We start from the raw sequence: 15,476 nt of genomic DNA, 5'->3' as shown, positions 1-15,476 counted from the left end.
ATGAAATGGGATAGGTAAGCAAACTTTTCATAGAAGCAGTGCATCAGCTACATTTTATTTATTTATTTATTTATTTATATGAGAGAGAGAGAGCTGGAGCAGAGGGAAGAGGCAGAGGGAGAAGCAGACTCCCGCTGAGTAAGGGAGCCTGATGCTGGACTCGATCCCAGGACCCTGGGATCATGACCTGAGCCGAAGGCAGACGCCCAACCACCTGAGCCACCCAGGCACCCTATTTGTTTATTTTATTTACAATTCAGTTAACATACAGTGCAAGATTGGTTTCTGGAGTAAAATTCAGTGCTTCATCGCTTATATACAGCACCCAGTGTTCATCAGTCAGCTATATTTTAATACTTAGATGAATGTAATAAGAGTTCAAGTTCTCCCATCAGTATTACTTGGCATATTAACAAGCTCCTTTTAGGGGCACTTGATATCAGGATGGTAGCAAGCAGTTTTGTCATTCACTCCTCTTGCTGGCAAACTTCCTAGAAGGAACAGCAATCTTTCTGCTATTATAAAACTGCTTCTTTTGCCTTTCACTATTCACATATTTAATTTCTAGTCTTAAAAAAAGTCTGCTCGTTGGTGTGTTTTTCCTTTTTTCTTTCCTCTTTACCGTAGAAATACTATAGTGCTTTTCTTAGAGACTGGTTTCTGAATAAATAAAATTTAAAAAGAGAGAGAGACTGGTTTCTGTCCTGTGATAGAGTTCTTATTAGTTTCTAATATGATTATATCAGAATCTTCCTAATCATGTTTAAGACTAAGGTTCTTTTTTCACAATTCATATGAATAATTAGGAAAAACATCTTTTTGATCGTGGGATTGGAAAAATGCGGCTATTTCTCTTTGAGGCTCAAACTAAACATAAGTAATATCTTTAAATGCTGTTGTTTGGTATACAGTGAACTTTAAGGGCAAGTGAACTTGCCCTTAAAAGGTTATACCATGTACTGTGGACTGAAATTAATCCTACATTTTGGAGGAATTGAGATAGGTAGTGTTAAGTGGCTACAGCAAGTATTAAATCTTAACTTCTCATGTCATTTGTACTAAGTGTTTAAAAATAGATGGTTACTGAATTGGCACTGTTGGATTATTTTTTTGTTTCTTTAATAGGAACATGAATCTGAGGGTGGAAGAACACCTTTGATGAAAGCTGCGAGAGCTGGTCATTTGTGCACTGTGCAGTTTCTTATTAGCAAAGGTAAGGGAAGCACAAGTAAGGATTTGTAAGAGGCTATACCTTGTGAAGAAAAATTCCTAAACTGGTACAGTTTGTGTGAGAGCTGTTTTTCCTACAGTACAAGTATTGTATCCTAGTCTTTTATTGCTGTATTTTATTTAGTAAGTGTAGAGATCATGAAGTACTTATTGGGATTTTTCTTTGTTTTTTTTTTAAATATTTTATTTATTTATTTGTCAGAGAGAGAGATCATAAGCAGGCAGAGAGACAGGCAGAGAGAGAGGGGAGGAAGCAGGCTCCCCGCTGAGCAGAGAGCCTGACGCGGGGCTCGATCCCAGGATCCTGGGACCATGACCGGAGCCAAAGGCAGAGGCTTAACCCACTGAGCCACCCAGGCGCCCCAGAGTTTTTCTGTATTAGTTTTGAATTTGTGAAGTTTGACAACTAAGCTGCCTATTATTCCTGACCAAAATTGGAAAAGCCTAATGTAAAACATCCAGCTATATTTAATAGAATATTCTTCAGCACTTCATGATAAGGCAGTTCTGCTGGGGGGGAGGTGGTGGAGAGGTGGAAAGTCTGTAACTATTGTTTACTGTACAATTGAATTAACCACATATACAAGGACGTTACGTATTATTTTTATATTCCCCTAGAGGTTCTTTTATTAGAATATATTTAGGGAAAGAAGTTTGCATGATGGGTGAAGAGATAGTTCAGGACTGTTCACTATCAAAGAGTGAAATACTGTTAAATCCGTGTTAGGTTGAACCACAAAACTGTCATTTTAAACATCAAAAATGATAATATCAATGATTTCATTTGGTTCAGCCCAACTCTGTGTATAGTGTTAGAGGTATTCTAGCATCTGATGAAAGATCCTGGGGTAGGATGGTAAAATGCAAGGAAAGTCTGCTCAGGTCATGTTGTTAAATTAAGAATTTTAAAATATATATTTTTTAAGATTTTATTTATTTATTTGAGAGAGAGAGAGAGAGAGAGACAGCAACAGAGATAGTAAGAGAAGGCATGAGCAGGGAGGAGAGGGAGGAGCAGGCTCCCCAGTGAGCAGGGAGCCCGACGCAGGGCTCAATCCCGGGACCCTGGGATCATGACCTGAGCTGAAGGCAGGTGTTTAACTGACTGAGGCCCTAAAAATAAGAAATTTATTTAAAAAATAAAAATAAAAATTTTATACCTACGTTCCAACAGAACTCAGATATTTTGTGCCACTATGAAACAAGTATAAGATTTTATCCTTTTAAATATACTTCTTTTCTTCTTTAATTGGATACAAATAGGTTTATTTTCTTAATAGCACATTTTTGCTACCAAATAAGGCATATCTTTACATAGTGTTACAACATAGTCTGTAAAAGGTATTTACCTCAAGCATACTGAAGTAATAGTAAACAGAGGGGTAACCTTTGGAATTCTCTCAGGCTCCTTGCTAAGGGGGTTATCTAGTCATATCCAACACCAACCCTACTAAGCATGTAGTCAGACTTGTCAGAAAAAGGAACACATTGATTATAGCCTTCCTAGGCTATAGTAACTGCTAAACAATCCTACCATCTAAATGTTAACAACTTTAAAAATCATCACATGTTGGTGATATAAGAAAGTTTATTGGTGTGTCTTGCTTGCCCTTCCAAAAGGTACTTTTATGTGAGTTAGGGTTAGGTTCGGCTGGATATTTCTGAAAATTAAATTAATTATAGTGGTTTTGCCCGTGGGTTTATTTTTCTTTTCAGAAACTAAGTGTGGAATTAATGAAGAAGGAATATTGCTATAGTCTTAACTATGGAGTTGAGTCTGTGGTGCACTGTAATTTTTTTAGGGGTCAAGAACAGTTTATCAAAAAGGAGGTCAAGAACAGTTTATCAAAAAGGCGGTCAAGAAAGGATTTTGCGTTTAGACTTTTGCAGGTCACATCGAACAAAGCTATTGAACAACTTACTAACTAGGCTTTTGGATAACATTTTTGGATATTCTTGTCTTCTCTCCGTATCCAGGTCCCTCTGTCTCTTAAAATGTACAATGTGAAGACTTAAACCTCTCTTAAATATTATTTTTAAAAAATCTGTTTTCTCTACTTTGAGACCTGGCTATACTGCCACATTCTAGAAGTAGATAAAAAAGATGTCTTTACAACATTTTGAGAGTTACATACAATGATATTATTTGATGCGTACATTAACCTGTATATATTTATTAATCTTAGTCTTCTAGATTTTCCATTTTAAAAGTGATATTGAATGAACGAACTACAGCTACGTGCAACATTTTTGGATGCATCTCACAAATATTATATTGAACGAAAGAAGCCAAACACAAAAGAGTACACTGTATGATTTCATTCATATAATGTTCAAAAGCTAAAACCAGTTTGGAAGTCAGGATAGTAGTACCATTGGAAGGGTGGGTAGTGACGGAAAGAGGGCACAAGGTGTGGGACAGCTGGTATGTGGATAACATTCTGTTTCTTGATCTGGGTGCTGGTTACACAGGTGTGTTCACTTTGTGAAAAATTTTCATTTATGATTTGTGTACTTTTAAAAATCTATGTCATACTTCAAAAAAAAATCTCTAAAGTGATATTTTTTGTGACCTTGCTTGATTCCACCTTTTTTAAGATTGCTGTTTATGTTTCTTTGAAGGCGCCAATGTGAATAGGGCTACAGCCAATAATGATCATACAGTAGTGTCACTAGCATGTGCAGGAGGTCATCTGGCAGTTGTTGAGCTACTCTTGGCTCATGGAGCCGACCCTACTCATCGACTCAAGGTATTCTACCTAAAAATAAGTAAATAAATAATATATGCATTGTTACTAAAAGATATTGAAGATATGTTTGCTGCTCTCTGTGCTTCATATTCATTACTGTTTATAAATGAGTTTTGATTCTAGACAGGCTGCTAAGAAACTGAATGTCGATAGTAGTTATAAGAAGAAATTTACAAGTAATTAATTAATGGTTTTGTCGCTCTTTCTCAGGATGGCTCAACAATGCTCATCGAAGCTGCAAAAGGTGGCCATACTAATGTTGTTTCTTATCTGTTGGATTACCCAAACAATGTTCTGTCAGTTCCTACTACAGATGTGTCTCAGCTCACCTCACCTTCTCAAGATCAATCTCAGGTAAAGTAAAATAGCTGATTTATAAATATAAAGCCTCCAAATTGATTGGGAGTTTTTGTTTAAAATTAGTTTTAAGGAAAATGGATTTGTTCCTCTCTTCTGTTATGTATTGAGATAAACAAGATACTAAATCCTTTAAGATTTATTTCCTTCAAAAGTACATGAAAATTATCTGTTGCCTTATTTACTGAAAAAAAAAGCTCTTTTTAAAAAACACTTAATACCAAATATAAATATAAATTTTCCACATTGTCAAACTACTATAGCTAGGTCTTTAGGGTTATTTATTTTTAATGAATACATTAAACATAACCTTAAACCAGGGGACAGCTTCTTCCTTGGTACCTCCCAACACAGGATTAGTTATTCTAGAGATAGTTACTTTTGTTAACCAGGAAAGTGTAGTTAGCCAGGATAAATGCACCAAAAGTTGATTAAAGTAATTTTTAAACCTACCTAAAAATATGGAGAGAATATAGAGAGTATACTAAGTATACAAAGTTCATGAAATCTTAAGTTCTTTTCTACAAAGTTATCCTGAAAACTGCTAAGTTACCCAATTAGGGAATATGTTGGATTTTCTTTTTTGACCCATAAAGAATTTGAACAGGGTAAATGGGCCAGTCAATATATGACTTGTACTCCTAGCTATAATCAGAACCACCAACGCCCAACAAGGTTTCTTCTCTAATAAGAGAGTAATACTAATTCTGTTTAGCTTAAATCATTCATTGCATATAGATAGCCTGATTTTGTCCAATTCAGTATTCTCAGAAATTATTCCTTGGTGAAGGCTTTTTTTGTTGTGTTTTGTTTGTTTTTTTAGAAACAAAAAAGTGAATTTGGTAGTATATGAAGAAAATCTAAATTTCCATTTCATTTATGGGACCTTGTTTTATTCTTTGGTCTGAGATGATATTTTTTCTGAGTTAACTTTTTAGGTTCCACGTGTACCAATGCATACACTCGCCATGGTTGTACCTCCCCAGGAACCTGACAGAACATCACAGGAGAACCCCCCTTCCCTTCTAGGAGTACAAAAAGGTTAGTTATTGAATTATTTTCCTTAAAATGGGTATTTTATCACCCAATTAATGAACTCATAAAAGTACTTTAATGGTATACAGTTAACGTCTACCCAGGATTAATTGTGGTAGGTAATTCTGACAAATGCTAATAGTCTTACAGACTGTTTATAAAAGAAAGAAGATAAATACTAAGAAAAATGACTTCTAATTTTCTCGTTAACATACTGCTAGGTGTAGTTTTCATCTGGCACAGATAAAAATACTTACAAAGCATATCAAGTTATTGATTATATTACAGTAGCAAAAATTTATCAGACATTCATTTTCCATTTGACAGTTCTTTTGTCAAACAGTAGTATAATATGAGGAGTGAAAATGTGTGTTTGCTGTCTAGTTAAGTCTTCATAGCATTGATGCAACGGAGGGAGTTAGAAGTTTAAGAATTACATTTAGTTTCTTTCATGTAATACTGAATATGGTGGGCTAACATCTGTCATGTGAACCTAGGCAAGAAACTGTCAAAAAGTATGTAAATAACATCCAAGTAAACAAGAAGAAGCATATACTTTTTAAAAGACTCAAGTTTATGAACTCTGATATTTTCCTGCTTTTTCACTTAGAGATACAAAGTACCTTCACTTGATAATCATGTATAGTTGTCCTGTCTGAGTTCTCTGAAATAAAATAGGTGATGTGTAAGATACTAAAAACTATATGAAAACAAATTTATGAGCATATTTCATTCAGTATATGATAACCAAGCTCTAGATTTTTGAAATCACAATGAGGTGTGTAAGTATATATTAGTTTCTCTTTGACTTAAGAAAAGTTGGGTAGAGTTGACTGTTATAGCAGCAAGTAGAAGCTTCTTTTAAATTATGTCAATTTGAGTAATTTAGAGTATCAAGGGCCTTGACCAAGGGTTACTTCATTTCTAAACCATTACTTCCAGAGATAAAATATCTGTGATCTCTCTGACTTAAGCTTTATAGTTGAGTTTTCCATTGCATACCTAGCTATTCTAACTCTTCAGGAAATGAAGACTGCTGTTTTTAATTTTAACAAATAAAAAGCAGATTAAGCATGTGCTTATTAAGGAGTCTAAGCATCCTAACTGACTTTATTCTTAGTAAAATGTTTAGACCTAAATGTCTCTGTTTTTGTTTTATGTTTGGCTATATACTGTAGAGGACTATAGTAACTTTGGCTGGGGAAATTCAATACTAAATAAGAAATGATTCAAAAAATATATTAATAACAGAGCCACAAAATAATCAAGAAATAATCTAGGGAGGACATGAAGTGTGTGCAGAGAAGAAGTAAACCATTTTAAATTTAGATTTAATACGTAAGTCAGCAGAAACATTTGGGTAGGGTTTCTTTTAAGTTGATGCTCAAGTGAATAATCAGTCATATTCTTTGAATACTGAAATACCATCTGATACTGGGTACCTACTTAAGTTTCTTCACTTTGGTGTTTTATTACTTATTGAATAGCATAAAAATGACTAACCTTTTAAGTAATCTTTCATTTTACTAAATTATGAGAGAAGGAAGAAATTAACACTTGTATTTAGACACTTGGGTGCTTGCTGTTGCCAGATGCCATGTGGCATTGCCAACCTAATATTCTTTGTGTAAGATCAAACTGCAGTGATGCACTGTATTAAGATGCTATTTTAGGGGCACCTGGGTGGATCAGTGGGTTAAGCCTCTGCCTTCAGCTCAGGTCATGGTCTCAGGGTCCTGGGATCAAGTCCCACATTGGGCTCTCTGCTTGGCGGGGAGCCTGCTTTCCCCTCTCTCTCTCTCTGCCTGCCTCTCTGCCTACTTGTGATCTATTTCTGTCAGATAAATAAATAAAATCTTTTAAAAAAAATGTTAGTAGTGGGGCGCCTGGGTGGCTCAGTGGGTTAAGCTGCTGCCTTCGGCTCAGGTCGTGATCTCAGGGTCCTGGGATCGAGCCCCGCATCGGGCTCTCTGCTCAGCAGGGAGCCTGCTTCCCTCTCTCTCTCTCTCTGCCTGCCTCTCTGCCTAGTTGTGATTTCTCTCTGTCAAATAAATAAATAAAATCTTTAAAAAAAAATGTTAGTAGTATAAATCATGTGCATAGTATAAATCATGTGCATCATAGAATGTTTTATCACTATGAATTAGGAAAAATTAGTTGATGATACAGATTTATACAATGAATTACCCAGATAGATATTTAAATCATAAAAGGTATATTATTACGTTCTCCTGCTTAAAGTGACTTTTCTCCTTAAAACGTCTCATTTGTGTCTCTAAAAGTTCCTTTGAGTGATGAAATCTCTGTTTCACCCTGTTGTTTTTGTTTCTTCTAAGTCCATAGATTGTATCTGTATTAAAATGTGATTAGGGATGAAGGAAGAGTTCTTCCTCTTCCTCCTCTCTGACACTCTCTTCCTTTCTTAGCAGTCATCTTTTAAGTTCTTAAAACATTTTACTTCTGCCTAAAGTCTTTTTATTATTTGTATCTGCATCCTTCTAAAATACTTTCATGCCCTTAAAACTTACCTAGTTATTTTACATATATACTACCCATATATTCTTTTCTTTGATGATCCATGTACAACACTTGTTCCATCCATCTTGACCCATATTCTCCTGATTTAGGAAGCTAATCTCCCTTACCCTTTGTTGGTTTTCAGTGGATTTGACATTCTAGGTGCCATCTGACAGAGGCCTCAAGATCACCTCTATAAACAAAATATGAAACCAACTGATAGTGATATGCTCAGTTTTCTAGTATTATTTAGCTTTATTAACTATAGTTTTGAATGTTCAGTTGGGAAAGAATGCATAGGTAACACCACCTTTATGCCTTTCCAAATCAGTTTTGTAAGTAAATTTGCTGATCAAAACCACTGTTGCATCTTATTTGTTATAACTTGTTATACAGTGATTCTAAAAGATAGAACTCATGATTATCCTCTGCAGGTTGTACCACTTAGAACTAAACCCCTACAGAACATTAAAATGAGTCAAGATAAACAAAACACATCTTTTGTGTGCACCTCAAGTCCTCTTGAGGAGTAATTTCTTTTCTCTGGAGTACTACACAGCTCTTTATTGTATCTTTCTTCTGACTCTGGTAACATCTGCCCCTTCCCCTCCCCTTGGACTTCATGTATGGAAGGTTGAGTTAATCCTACTTCCCTTAGACAATCATTCTGTTGTGTTTGATGTGAATTTGTTTTTGTAAGTTCTTATAAAATGTTTACTACTTTATGCATATTTTTAGTTTACATGAGTGGTATTAAATTATAGATCATGTTTTCTTTTTTGCTTTTTTCACTCAACACTGTAGCCATGTGTCTGCTTCTAGACTATTTCGGCTAGCAGCATAGTGCTTCATCTTGTATATCTTCCAGTTTTTACTTGTCTTTTTCCAGTGATGGATATCCAAATTGCTTCTTGTCCCCCACCACCACAGACAATGCTGTGATGAAAATGCTGGTACAGTCCTCTTAAGGATGTGTGTGAGAATCTCTTTGGGGTAAAATTAGGAACAGAATTACTGTCATAGGAGGCACCTAGGTGACTCTTCCTCTTGATTTTGGCTCAGGTCTTGATCTCAGGATGGTGAGATCGAGCACTGTGACCTCATGTTCCGAGCTCAGTGGGGAGTCTGCTTGAGATTGTCTCTCAGCCTCTCCCTCTGCCCCTCCCCCTGCCATATATGTGTGTGTGCTCTCTTTCTCTCTCTCTCACATAAAATATAAATAAATCTTAAAAAAAAAAAAACCTGTTACAGGACTGCATAATGTTTATCTGACAAAGTATCACAAATTGCTCTCTAGAATGGCTATGCAATTTGCATTCCCACTAGCAATACATAAGGGTTCCCATATTACCCGTATTATACACCGTCTGTCCCATTCCCAAACCTGCCAACCCTTGGCTTTTTATCTTTGTATTTGGTTTTATACATCTTTATCTCCCCTGTTAGACTGTAAGCTCCTCAAGGGCAGGGTTTATGTTGCTTGTCTTTGTATGGTCCTTGCTTATACTAGATGTTCAGATATTTGTTAAATAAATTCATGAATGCCCGGCGAAGGTTTAGATTGTCTGAAGACAAAGAAAATTATTAAGTATTTTTTTTAGAAGAGAGACATTGTAATTAAAGAGGATGTTTAAAAAAAATAAATAAAATAGGATGTTTAAAAAATTAATGAAGAAGTAGTATTCTAGAATGGTTGGGAAAAGATCAAAAACAAATTTGAATATAAACTAAGAATTAAATTAATATGCTGCTTTATATTCCCAGAATTGTTTATTGGAGTAGGCAACATGAAAAGTTCTCACTTTCATATCAAATCAGTAAAAATGTATAGAATTACATGTACAGTGAATGAAATTGAGTGTTCCTCTGGAAAATTTTACTACTAATATTCTCTAGTTTAGTAGATTTCCATTATGTAATCATGCTTATGTAAATTTATCAGTGTACAAATTTAATATCTTTTAATATATGAGATTTATATTAAAAAGCAGGAGGTTCAATTAATCTTTTAGCATGTTACACAGATGTTCACTCTTTGGACATTCTTGGTTAACCTTACTGTGTTGAAGATATATAGGATGCCCTGTTACTTTGGGAAATTTTGAGACAGAAATTTAGGTATAAAGGAAGAATGAGTCATTTCTTGGCCAGTGGCTTTCATTTTTGACTGTGACAATAATAGGTATTTTGTATTGAAATTCAGAAAACAATATACATTTATTTATCCAAATACAAATTCCATTAAACAACGTGTATGCTACTACACTTTTGTACTATGTTATTTTCAACTGTACTTCATCAACCTTTAATTTTTCCACTTAAGACCCAGTTGGGAGTGTTGTTTAAAATTCATTCTGGGGGGGTGGGGCGCCTGGGTGGCTCAATCGGTTAAGCGTCTGCCTTCTGCTCAGGTCATGATCCCAGGGTCCTGGGATCAAGTCCCAAATTAGGCTCCCTGCTCAGCGGGGAGCCTGCTTCTTCCTCTGCCTGTTTGTGCTTGCTTTCTAACAAATAAATAAAACTTAAAAAAATCTTTCTAGGGGTGCCTGGGTGGCTCAGTTGGTTAAACATCTGCTTTTGGCTCAGGTCATGATCCCAGAGTCCTAGAATCAAGCCCTGCGTTGGGCTCCCTGCTGAATGGGGAATCTGCTTCTGTGTGGTAATGTAAGAAAGCAAGGGAATTGTGGAACCATGTTTAAATTTCCTTAGACAAAAGCAAGTAAGGAAAAATCTAGATCTATTTGTATGTCAGGTATTTTTCCCTTTGGCCATTATTTGTTTATTGCACAAAGTACTAATTTAGACACAAAAATGATTGATGGAATTAAACTCATTTTAATAGTAAACTTAATTTTTAGCAAGTATATGTCCACTTCATTCCCTCACTCTACATAAAATAAAGGCTATATTCTAAACTATCTGTATATCATGGTTTCCTGTTACGAACTTTTTTTTGTTTTATTAATGGAGGAAAAGGGAAAGTTGAGAAAGTAGGAAAACACCAGACTTAAGAGTGAGATGTTGGCTTTACCTATATTCCTAAACAGTACTTTATGATGTCACTCAATGCTACTAGTGAATAGATTTAAATTACTTGTTTCTGACAGTGACTTGTTTCTGACAGGAGATGTTTTAAAAGTTAGAACTCTTATGTTCTGGATTCTTATACAACCTGCTAAAATTTTGTTGCTAAGAGGATGCTTGTCACATTCAGTACTTTTCCCAAACACTAAGGAGTTGCTTAAACTTCTAGGAATAATTGGGTGACATTATTTGTTTTTGCCAACTTGTTTTCTTCCAGACTTATATCTTTTATAAATGCTTTAATGTGTATCTGGGCAATCCCACTAACACCATGATTACAGGTACTCAGCCATTAGCTATTTTGGGAAGAACTGGTTTTTGCCCATTATTTTCACCATCCTGTTCTTCCTGCTACATGTGTCCTGGGCTTAAAGTGTTCCTATTAAGTTAAATAAGTTAAGTTTAGTAAATCTTGTGCTCTAAGCTTATTATATTTTATTTGTTAACAAGATAGGGCTTATTCCTATCCATTACTATCGTCAAAATTCCAGTCTTATTTTGGGTCATACTGTTTATAAGATTGTAGATCTGAGACTGTCCAGGGTGGTCATAATTACAGTCTGATTGGTGTTGACCTCTTACCTAGTTTTCCTTAATCTTAAATACAAATTAAATAGTAAGTACACTAGTATGTTTGAAAATTAATGAATATTTAAAGCAACATTCATTCAGTCTTTGCAGAGCTTGAATTGTCATTGAATTTATTGCATGATTGAAAATGTCTTTGCTGGACTAGCAGATATCTACATTACTATTTGTGGCAGTAAATCTTTACCCTTTTCTTACCTGTTGATTGTTAGTACGTACTTGGAACAAATAAATCAAACCATGGATTCCTGTAAGATCTTAAAGAAGTTTTTATTTTATCTCACAAGGGTGCCTGGGTGGCCCAGTCTGTTGAGTGTGTGCCTTTGGCTCAGGTCATGATCCTAGAGTCCTGGGATTGAGCCCTGTGTGGAGCTCGCTGCTCACTGGGAAGTCGGTTCCACCCAGCCACCCCTCCCCTTGCTAGGGTGTTCTCTCTTTCTTTCTCCCTCCCTCTCTCAAATAAATAAATAAAATCTTTAAAAACATTTATCTCACAAATATAATGGCTTTTGCTTTAGAAGGATAAGGTCTTGACTCGTCCCTTTGCTCAGATATAAATTCGAAATTGAATGTGAGTAATAAATTTTGCTGAAGGTTGCTTTTAAGGAATAATTAAGTCTCTTAGAATGTTTGCAGTAGTTTTGGAACCACAGTTCTTGAACATTTAAAGTCAATATCTGGGGAAAAACTGTTGTACTTTTTCATTAATAACGTGTTGAAGATGTTTGAGGTACCTGCATTTTTGAGATTTCCTACTCTAGCAAAAACAAAACAAAACAAAAACAGTTGAATCCCTGATTTTTTTCTTTCTCTATTGGTTTTATTACCCTCTTGTAACTCAGAGTATTAACATCAAATGGGTGATGACATTTTTCTCTGGACTTGAGAATCATGTTGAATGCATTAGATGATCTTATTTTTAAAAATCTTAAGTTACCTTTGTTACTCATATATGTTGATTGCAATTCAGAAGAGTAAACAACTGTTTCTTACCCAGATCTTTTATAAAAGCGAATTTACTGTTGTTTAATTTACATTCCGTAAAGTTCCTTCATTTTAAGTGTACAGTGCAGTGAGTTTTAGTAAATTTACTGAATTACGTAACCATCACTACCATCTAGTTTTAAACATCTCTGTTACTCTGAAAATATCTCTCATGCTAGTTCATAATCAATGTTCATTCTCAATACCATAACCCCAGGCAAACTACTTTCCTTTCTGTCTCTATAGATTTGCCTTTCTCTGTAGATTTGATATAAATGGTATTGCACGGTATGTCATCTTTTGTGTCTGGCCTCTTTCACTTAGTGTAATGTTTTCAAGGTTTGACCACGTTGTAGAACATATCAGTTGTTCCTGTTCATTGTTTAATAGCCCTGTTCTTCCTAAACAGAAAGAGTAAGCCTTCAGTTTGCCTCAAAGTTGTTACTGTATAGTTCCCTCCATTTTATGTCCAGATGGTAAGATTGTTAATAATGATAATTATTTTGTCATGAGGAGTATCTTACTTTAATTATGATCTAAAATCTTAAAATAACATACATTTACTTCATTTTTAACATATACCATCAATATGAGAAATCCTGTATGAGAAGTCTGATTTTCTTCTAGGTAACACTCATTGTTTTTCTCATAGACTTTTACATGAAAACTTTATTTAAACTCAGAATAATTGTCCTCTGTGATTTAAGTTTAATGTGATTTTCAGGTAAAGAAATGTTAAGGACTTACTTAATGGAAAATTTTAGAAGGATAGGTCTGGAAAAAACTGATTTCATGTTATATTTTAATTTAATAAGACATAGGTTTTGGCCATTTGAAAAACACTTTTCATTACGTTGATTTACAAGTTATAGTTTCCTGTAGTGACCTTTACTTGCACAGTTAATATTGTGAAGAAACAATTGGGATATCTTTAATGATATCCTCAACACTATTTTGATGCTCTTTTAGATTTAATGTTCTTTAGAAGTCAAACCTAATAGGCAGAATTGTGAGAGTCTTTCCTCTTTGATCTCCTTTCTCCTTGCCCCATCTTAACTTCCAAAAGTCTCCTATCCTAAAATTATGATTTTTTTAATTTAAAAAAAGTCACATTTTTCAAATCGACAACATCCAGAGTGTGCTGTTTTGAAATAGATGAGTACAGTTTAATCTACCTCCCACTGGTGTGAATCTTTGAACATTCATTCTACAGCATTAGTTATAAGGGTTTTGGGAGGGAGGTCCATGTGTGTGGGAGGGGGAGCTGATTTTTTTTTTAGCATGGCACTTTTTCAAACATTTTTCATGTGCTTAGGTACATCCAAGCAGAAGTCCAGTTCCCTGCAGGTAGCAGATCAGGACGTACTGCCACCTTTTCACCCATACCAGCCTTTGGAGTGCATAGTAGAGGAGACTGAAGGCAAGCTGAATGAACTGGGACAAAGAATTAGTGCTATTGAAAAAGCACAGCTTAAGTCACTGGAGTTAATTCAAGGTGAACCTCTGAACAAAGATAAGATAGAAGAACTTAAAAAGAACAGAGAAGAGCAAGTCCAGAAGAAGAAGAAAATACTGAAAGAACTACAGAAAGTGGAAAGGCAGTTGCAGATGAAAACACAGCAGCAATTTACCAAAGAATACTTGGAAACCAAAGGTCAGAAAGACACAGTATCTCTACACCAGCAGTGCTCTCATAGAGGAGTCTTCCCAGAAGGGGAAGGAGATGTTAGTCTCCCAGAGGATCACTTTTCAGAGTTACCTCAGGTTGACACAATCTTATTTAAGGATAATGATGTTGATGATGAGCAACAGTCTCCACCATCGGCAGAACAAATTGATTTTGTCCCAGTCCAGCCTTTATCTTCTCCGCAGTGTAACTTTTCCAGTGACTTAGGTTCTAATGGGACAAATTCTCTTGAACTTCAGAAAGTATCAGGTAATCATCAGATTATAGGACAGCCTCAGATTGCTATTACTGGACATGATCAGGGGCTCTTAGTTCAAGAACCAGATGGACTAATGGTTGCAACTCCAGCCCAGACGCTTACCGACACTCTTGATGACCTGATAGCAGGTGGGTTAAGAAATATATCTGTAATAATTTCTCTTTAATCTGTGTGCTCAACTTCTTTACACAATCCTCCAAAAACACCCACATAGTACTTCTCCATTTTAGAACTATCTTTGTAAAATTATTTATTCCTTGAGGTGTTTTGGAAGTGAATTTAACTAAGCTGTATACCACTAACACATAAAAGTGTGTTTTCCCCTTTTCTTTCTTGTTATTTGCAAAGGCAAAAAATAAAGTTGCCATGAGCTTTTATTTTGGAACTTTGGTATCCAAACCACCCTGTGGGGTGCCTGGGGTGCTCAGTTGGTAGAGCATGCAACTGTTGCTGTCCAGGTCATGACTTTGAGCCCCACACTGGGTATAGAGATTACTTAAAAAATAAAAACAAACAGACGAAGAAACAAAACATCACCCTGTGTTGTATCTTGGGTAGGGCATCTCTAAGTAAAATTTCTTTATAGGCTTTAGAGATATTCACATAAGATTATACATTAAATTTTCCTGCTAGTGATTTTCATATCTGAAAATCATAATTCTAAATTAATTTATAATTTTATTAGATCATCTGAAGAGTATTTTTAATTAAAAGGGATGTTCAGAGAAAACTAAGTATCCATATTCTTGCATTTGTGGCTAGAAGATTCAAATTACATTGAAATTATTATCAACTGGATGATGATTTGGAGATTAGGATATTTTATATTAACTATCTTGATGAAAGCACACAGACAGACACAACACGCATACACACAGGAAAAGAAAAAAAGAAAGTCCTGGTAACCTTAAAGTATATGTTTCTGTTTATTGTTGTGTGGAAAATTACAACTAGATATGAAATGAGGTGCACAAGTTTACTTTCC

The 15,476-nt window shown here is 35.2% G+C and overlaps 1 protein-coding gene across 3 annotated transcripts in view; it reads left to right on the top strand.

Moving 5' to 3' along the window:
• The window catches only part of ANKHD1 (ankyrin repeat and KH domain containing 1), a 129,643-nt gene that overhangs the window by 75,494 nt on the left and 38,673 nt on the right, over window positions 1-15,476 (top strand). For all 3 annotated transcript variants that reach the window (XM_045999003.1, XM_045999005.1, XM_045999002.1), the window contains 5 exons: window positions 1,126-1,213; window positions 3,853-3,980; window positions 4,191-4,334; window positions 5,276-5,378; window positions 13,861-14,619. In XM_045999003.1, coding sequence (XP_045854959.1) covers window positions 1,126-1,213; window positions 3,853-3,980; window positions 4,191-4,334; window positions 5,276-5,378; window positions 13,861-14,619 — 1,222 coding nt within the window. The remainder of the gene's footprint in view (window positions 1-1,125; window positions 1,214-3,852; window positions 3,981-4,190; window positions 4,335-5,275; window positions 5,379-13,860; window positions 14,620-15,476) is intronic.

This window comes from Meles meles, chromosome 3, assembly GCF_922984935.1.
Source record: "Meles meles chromosome 3, mMelMel3.1 paternal haplotype, whole genome shotgun sequence".
NCBI classification, from domain to species: domain Eukaryota; kingdom Metazoa; phylum Chordata; class Mammalia; order Carnivora; family Mustelidae; genus Meles; species Meles meles.
This window is presented reverse-complemented; position numbering and strand designations above follow the sequence as displayed.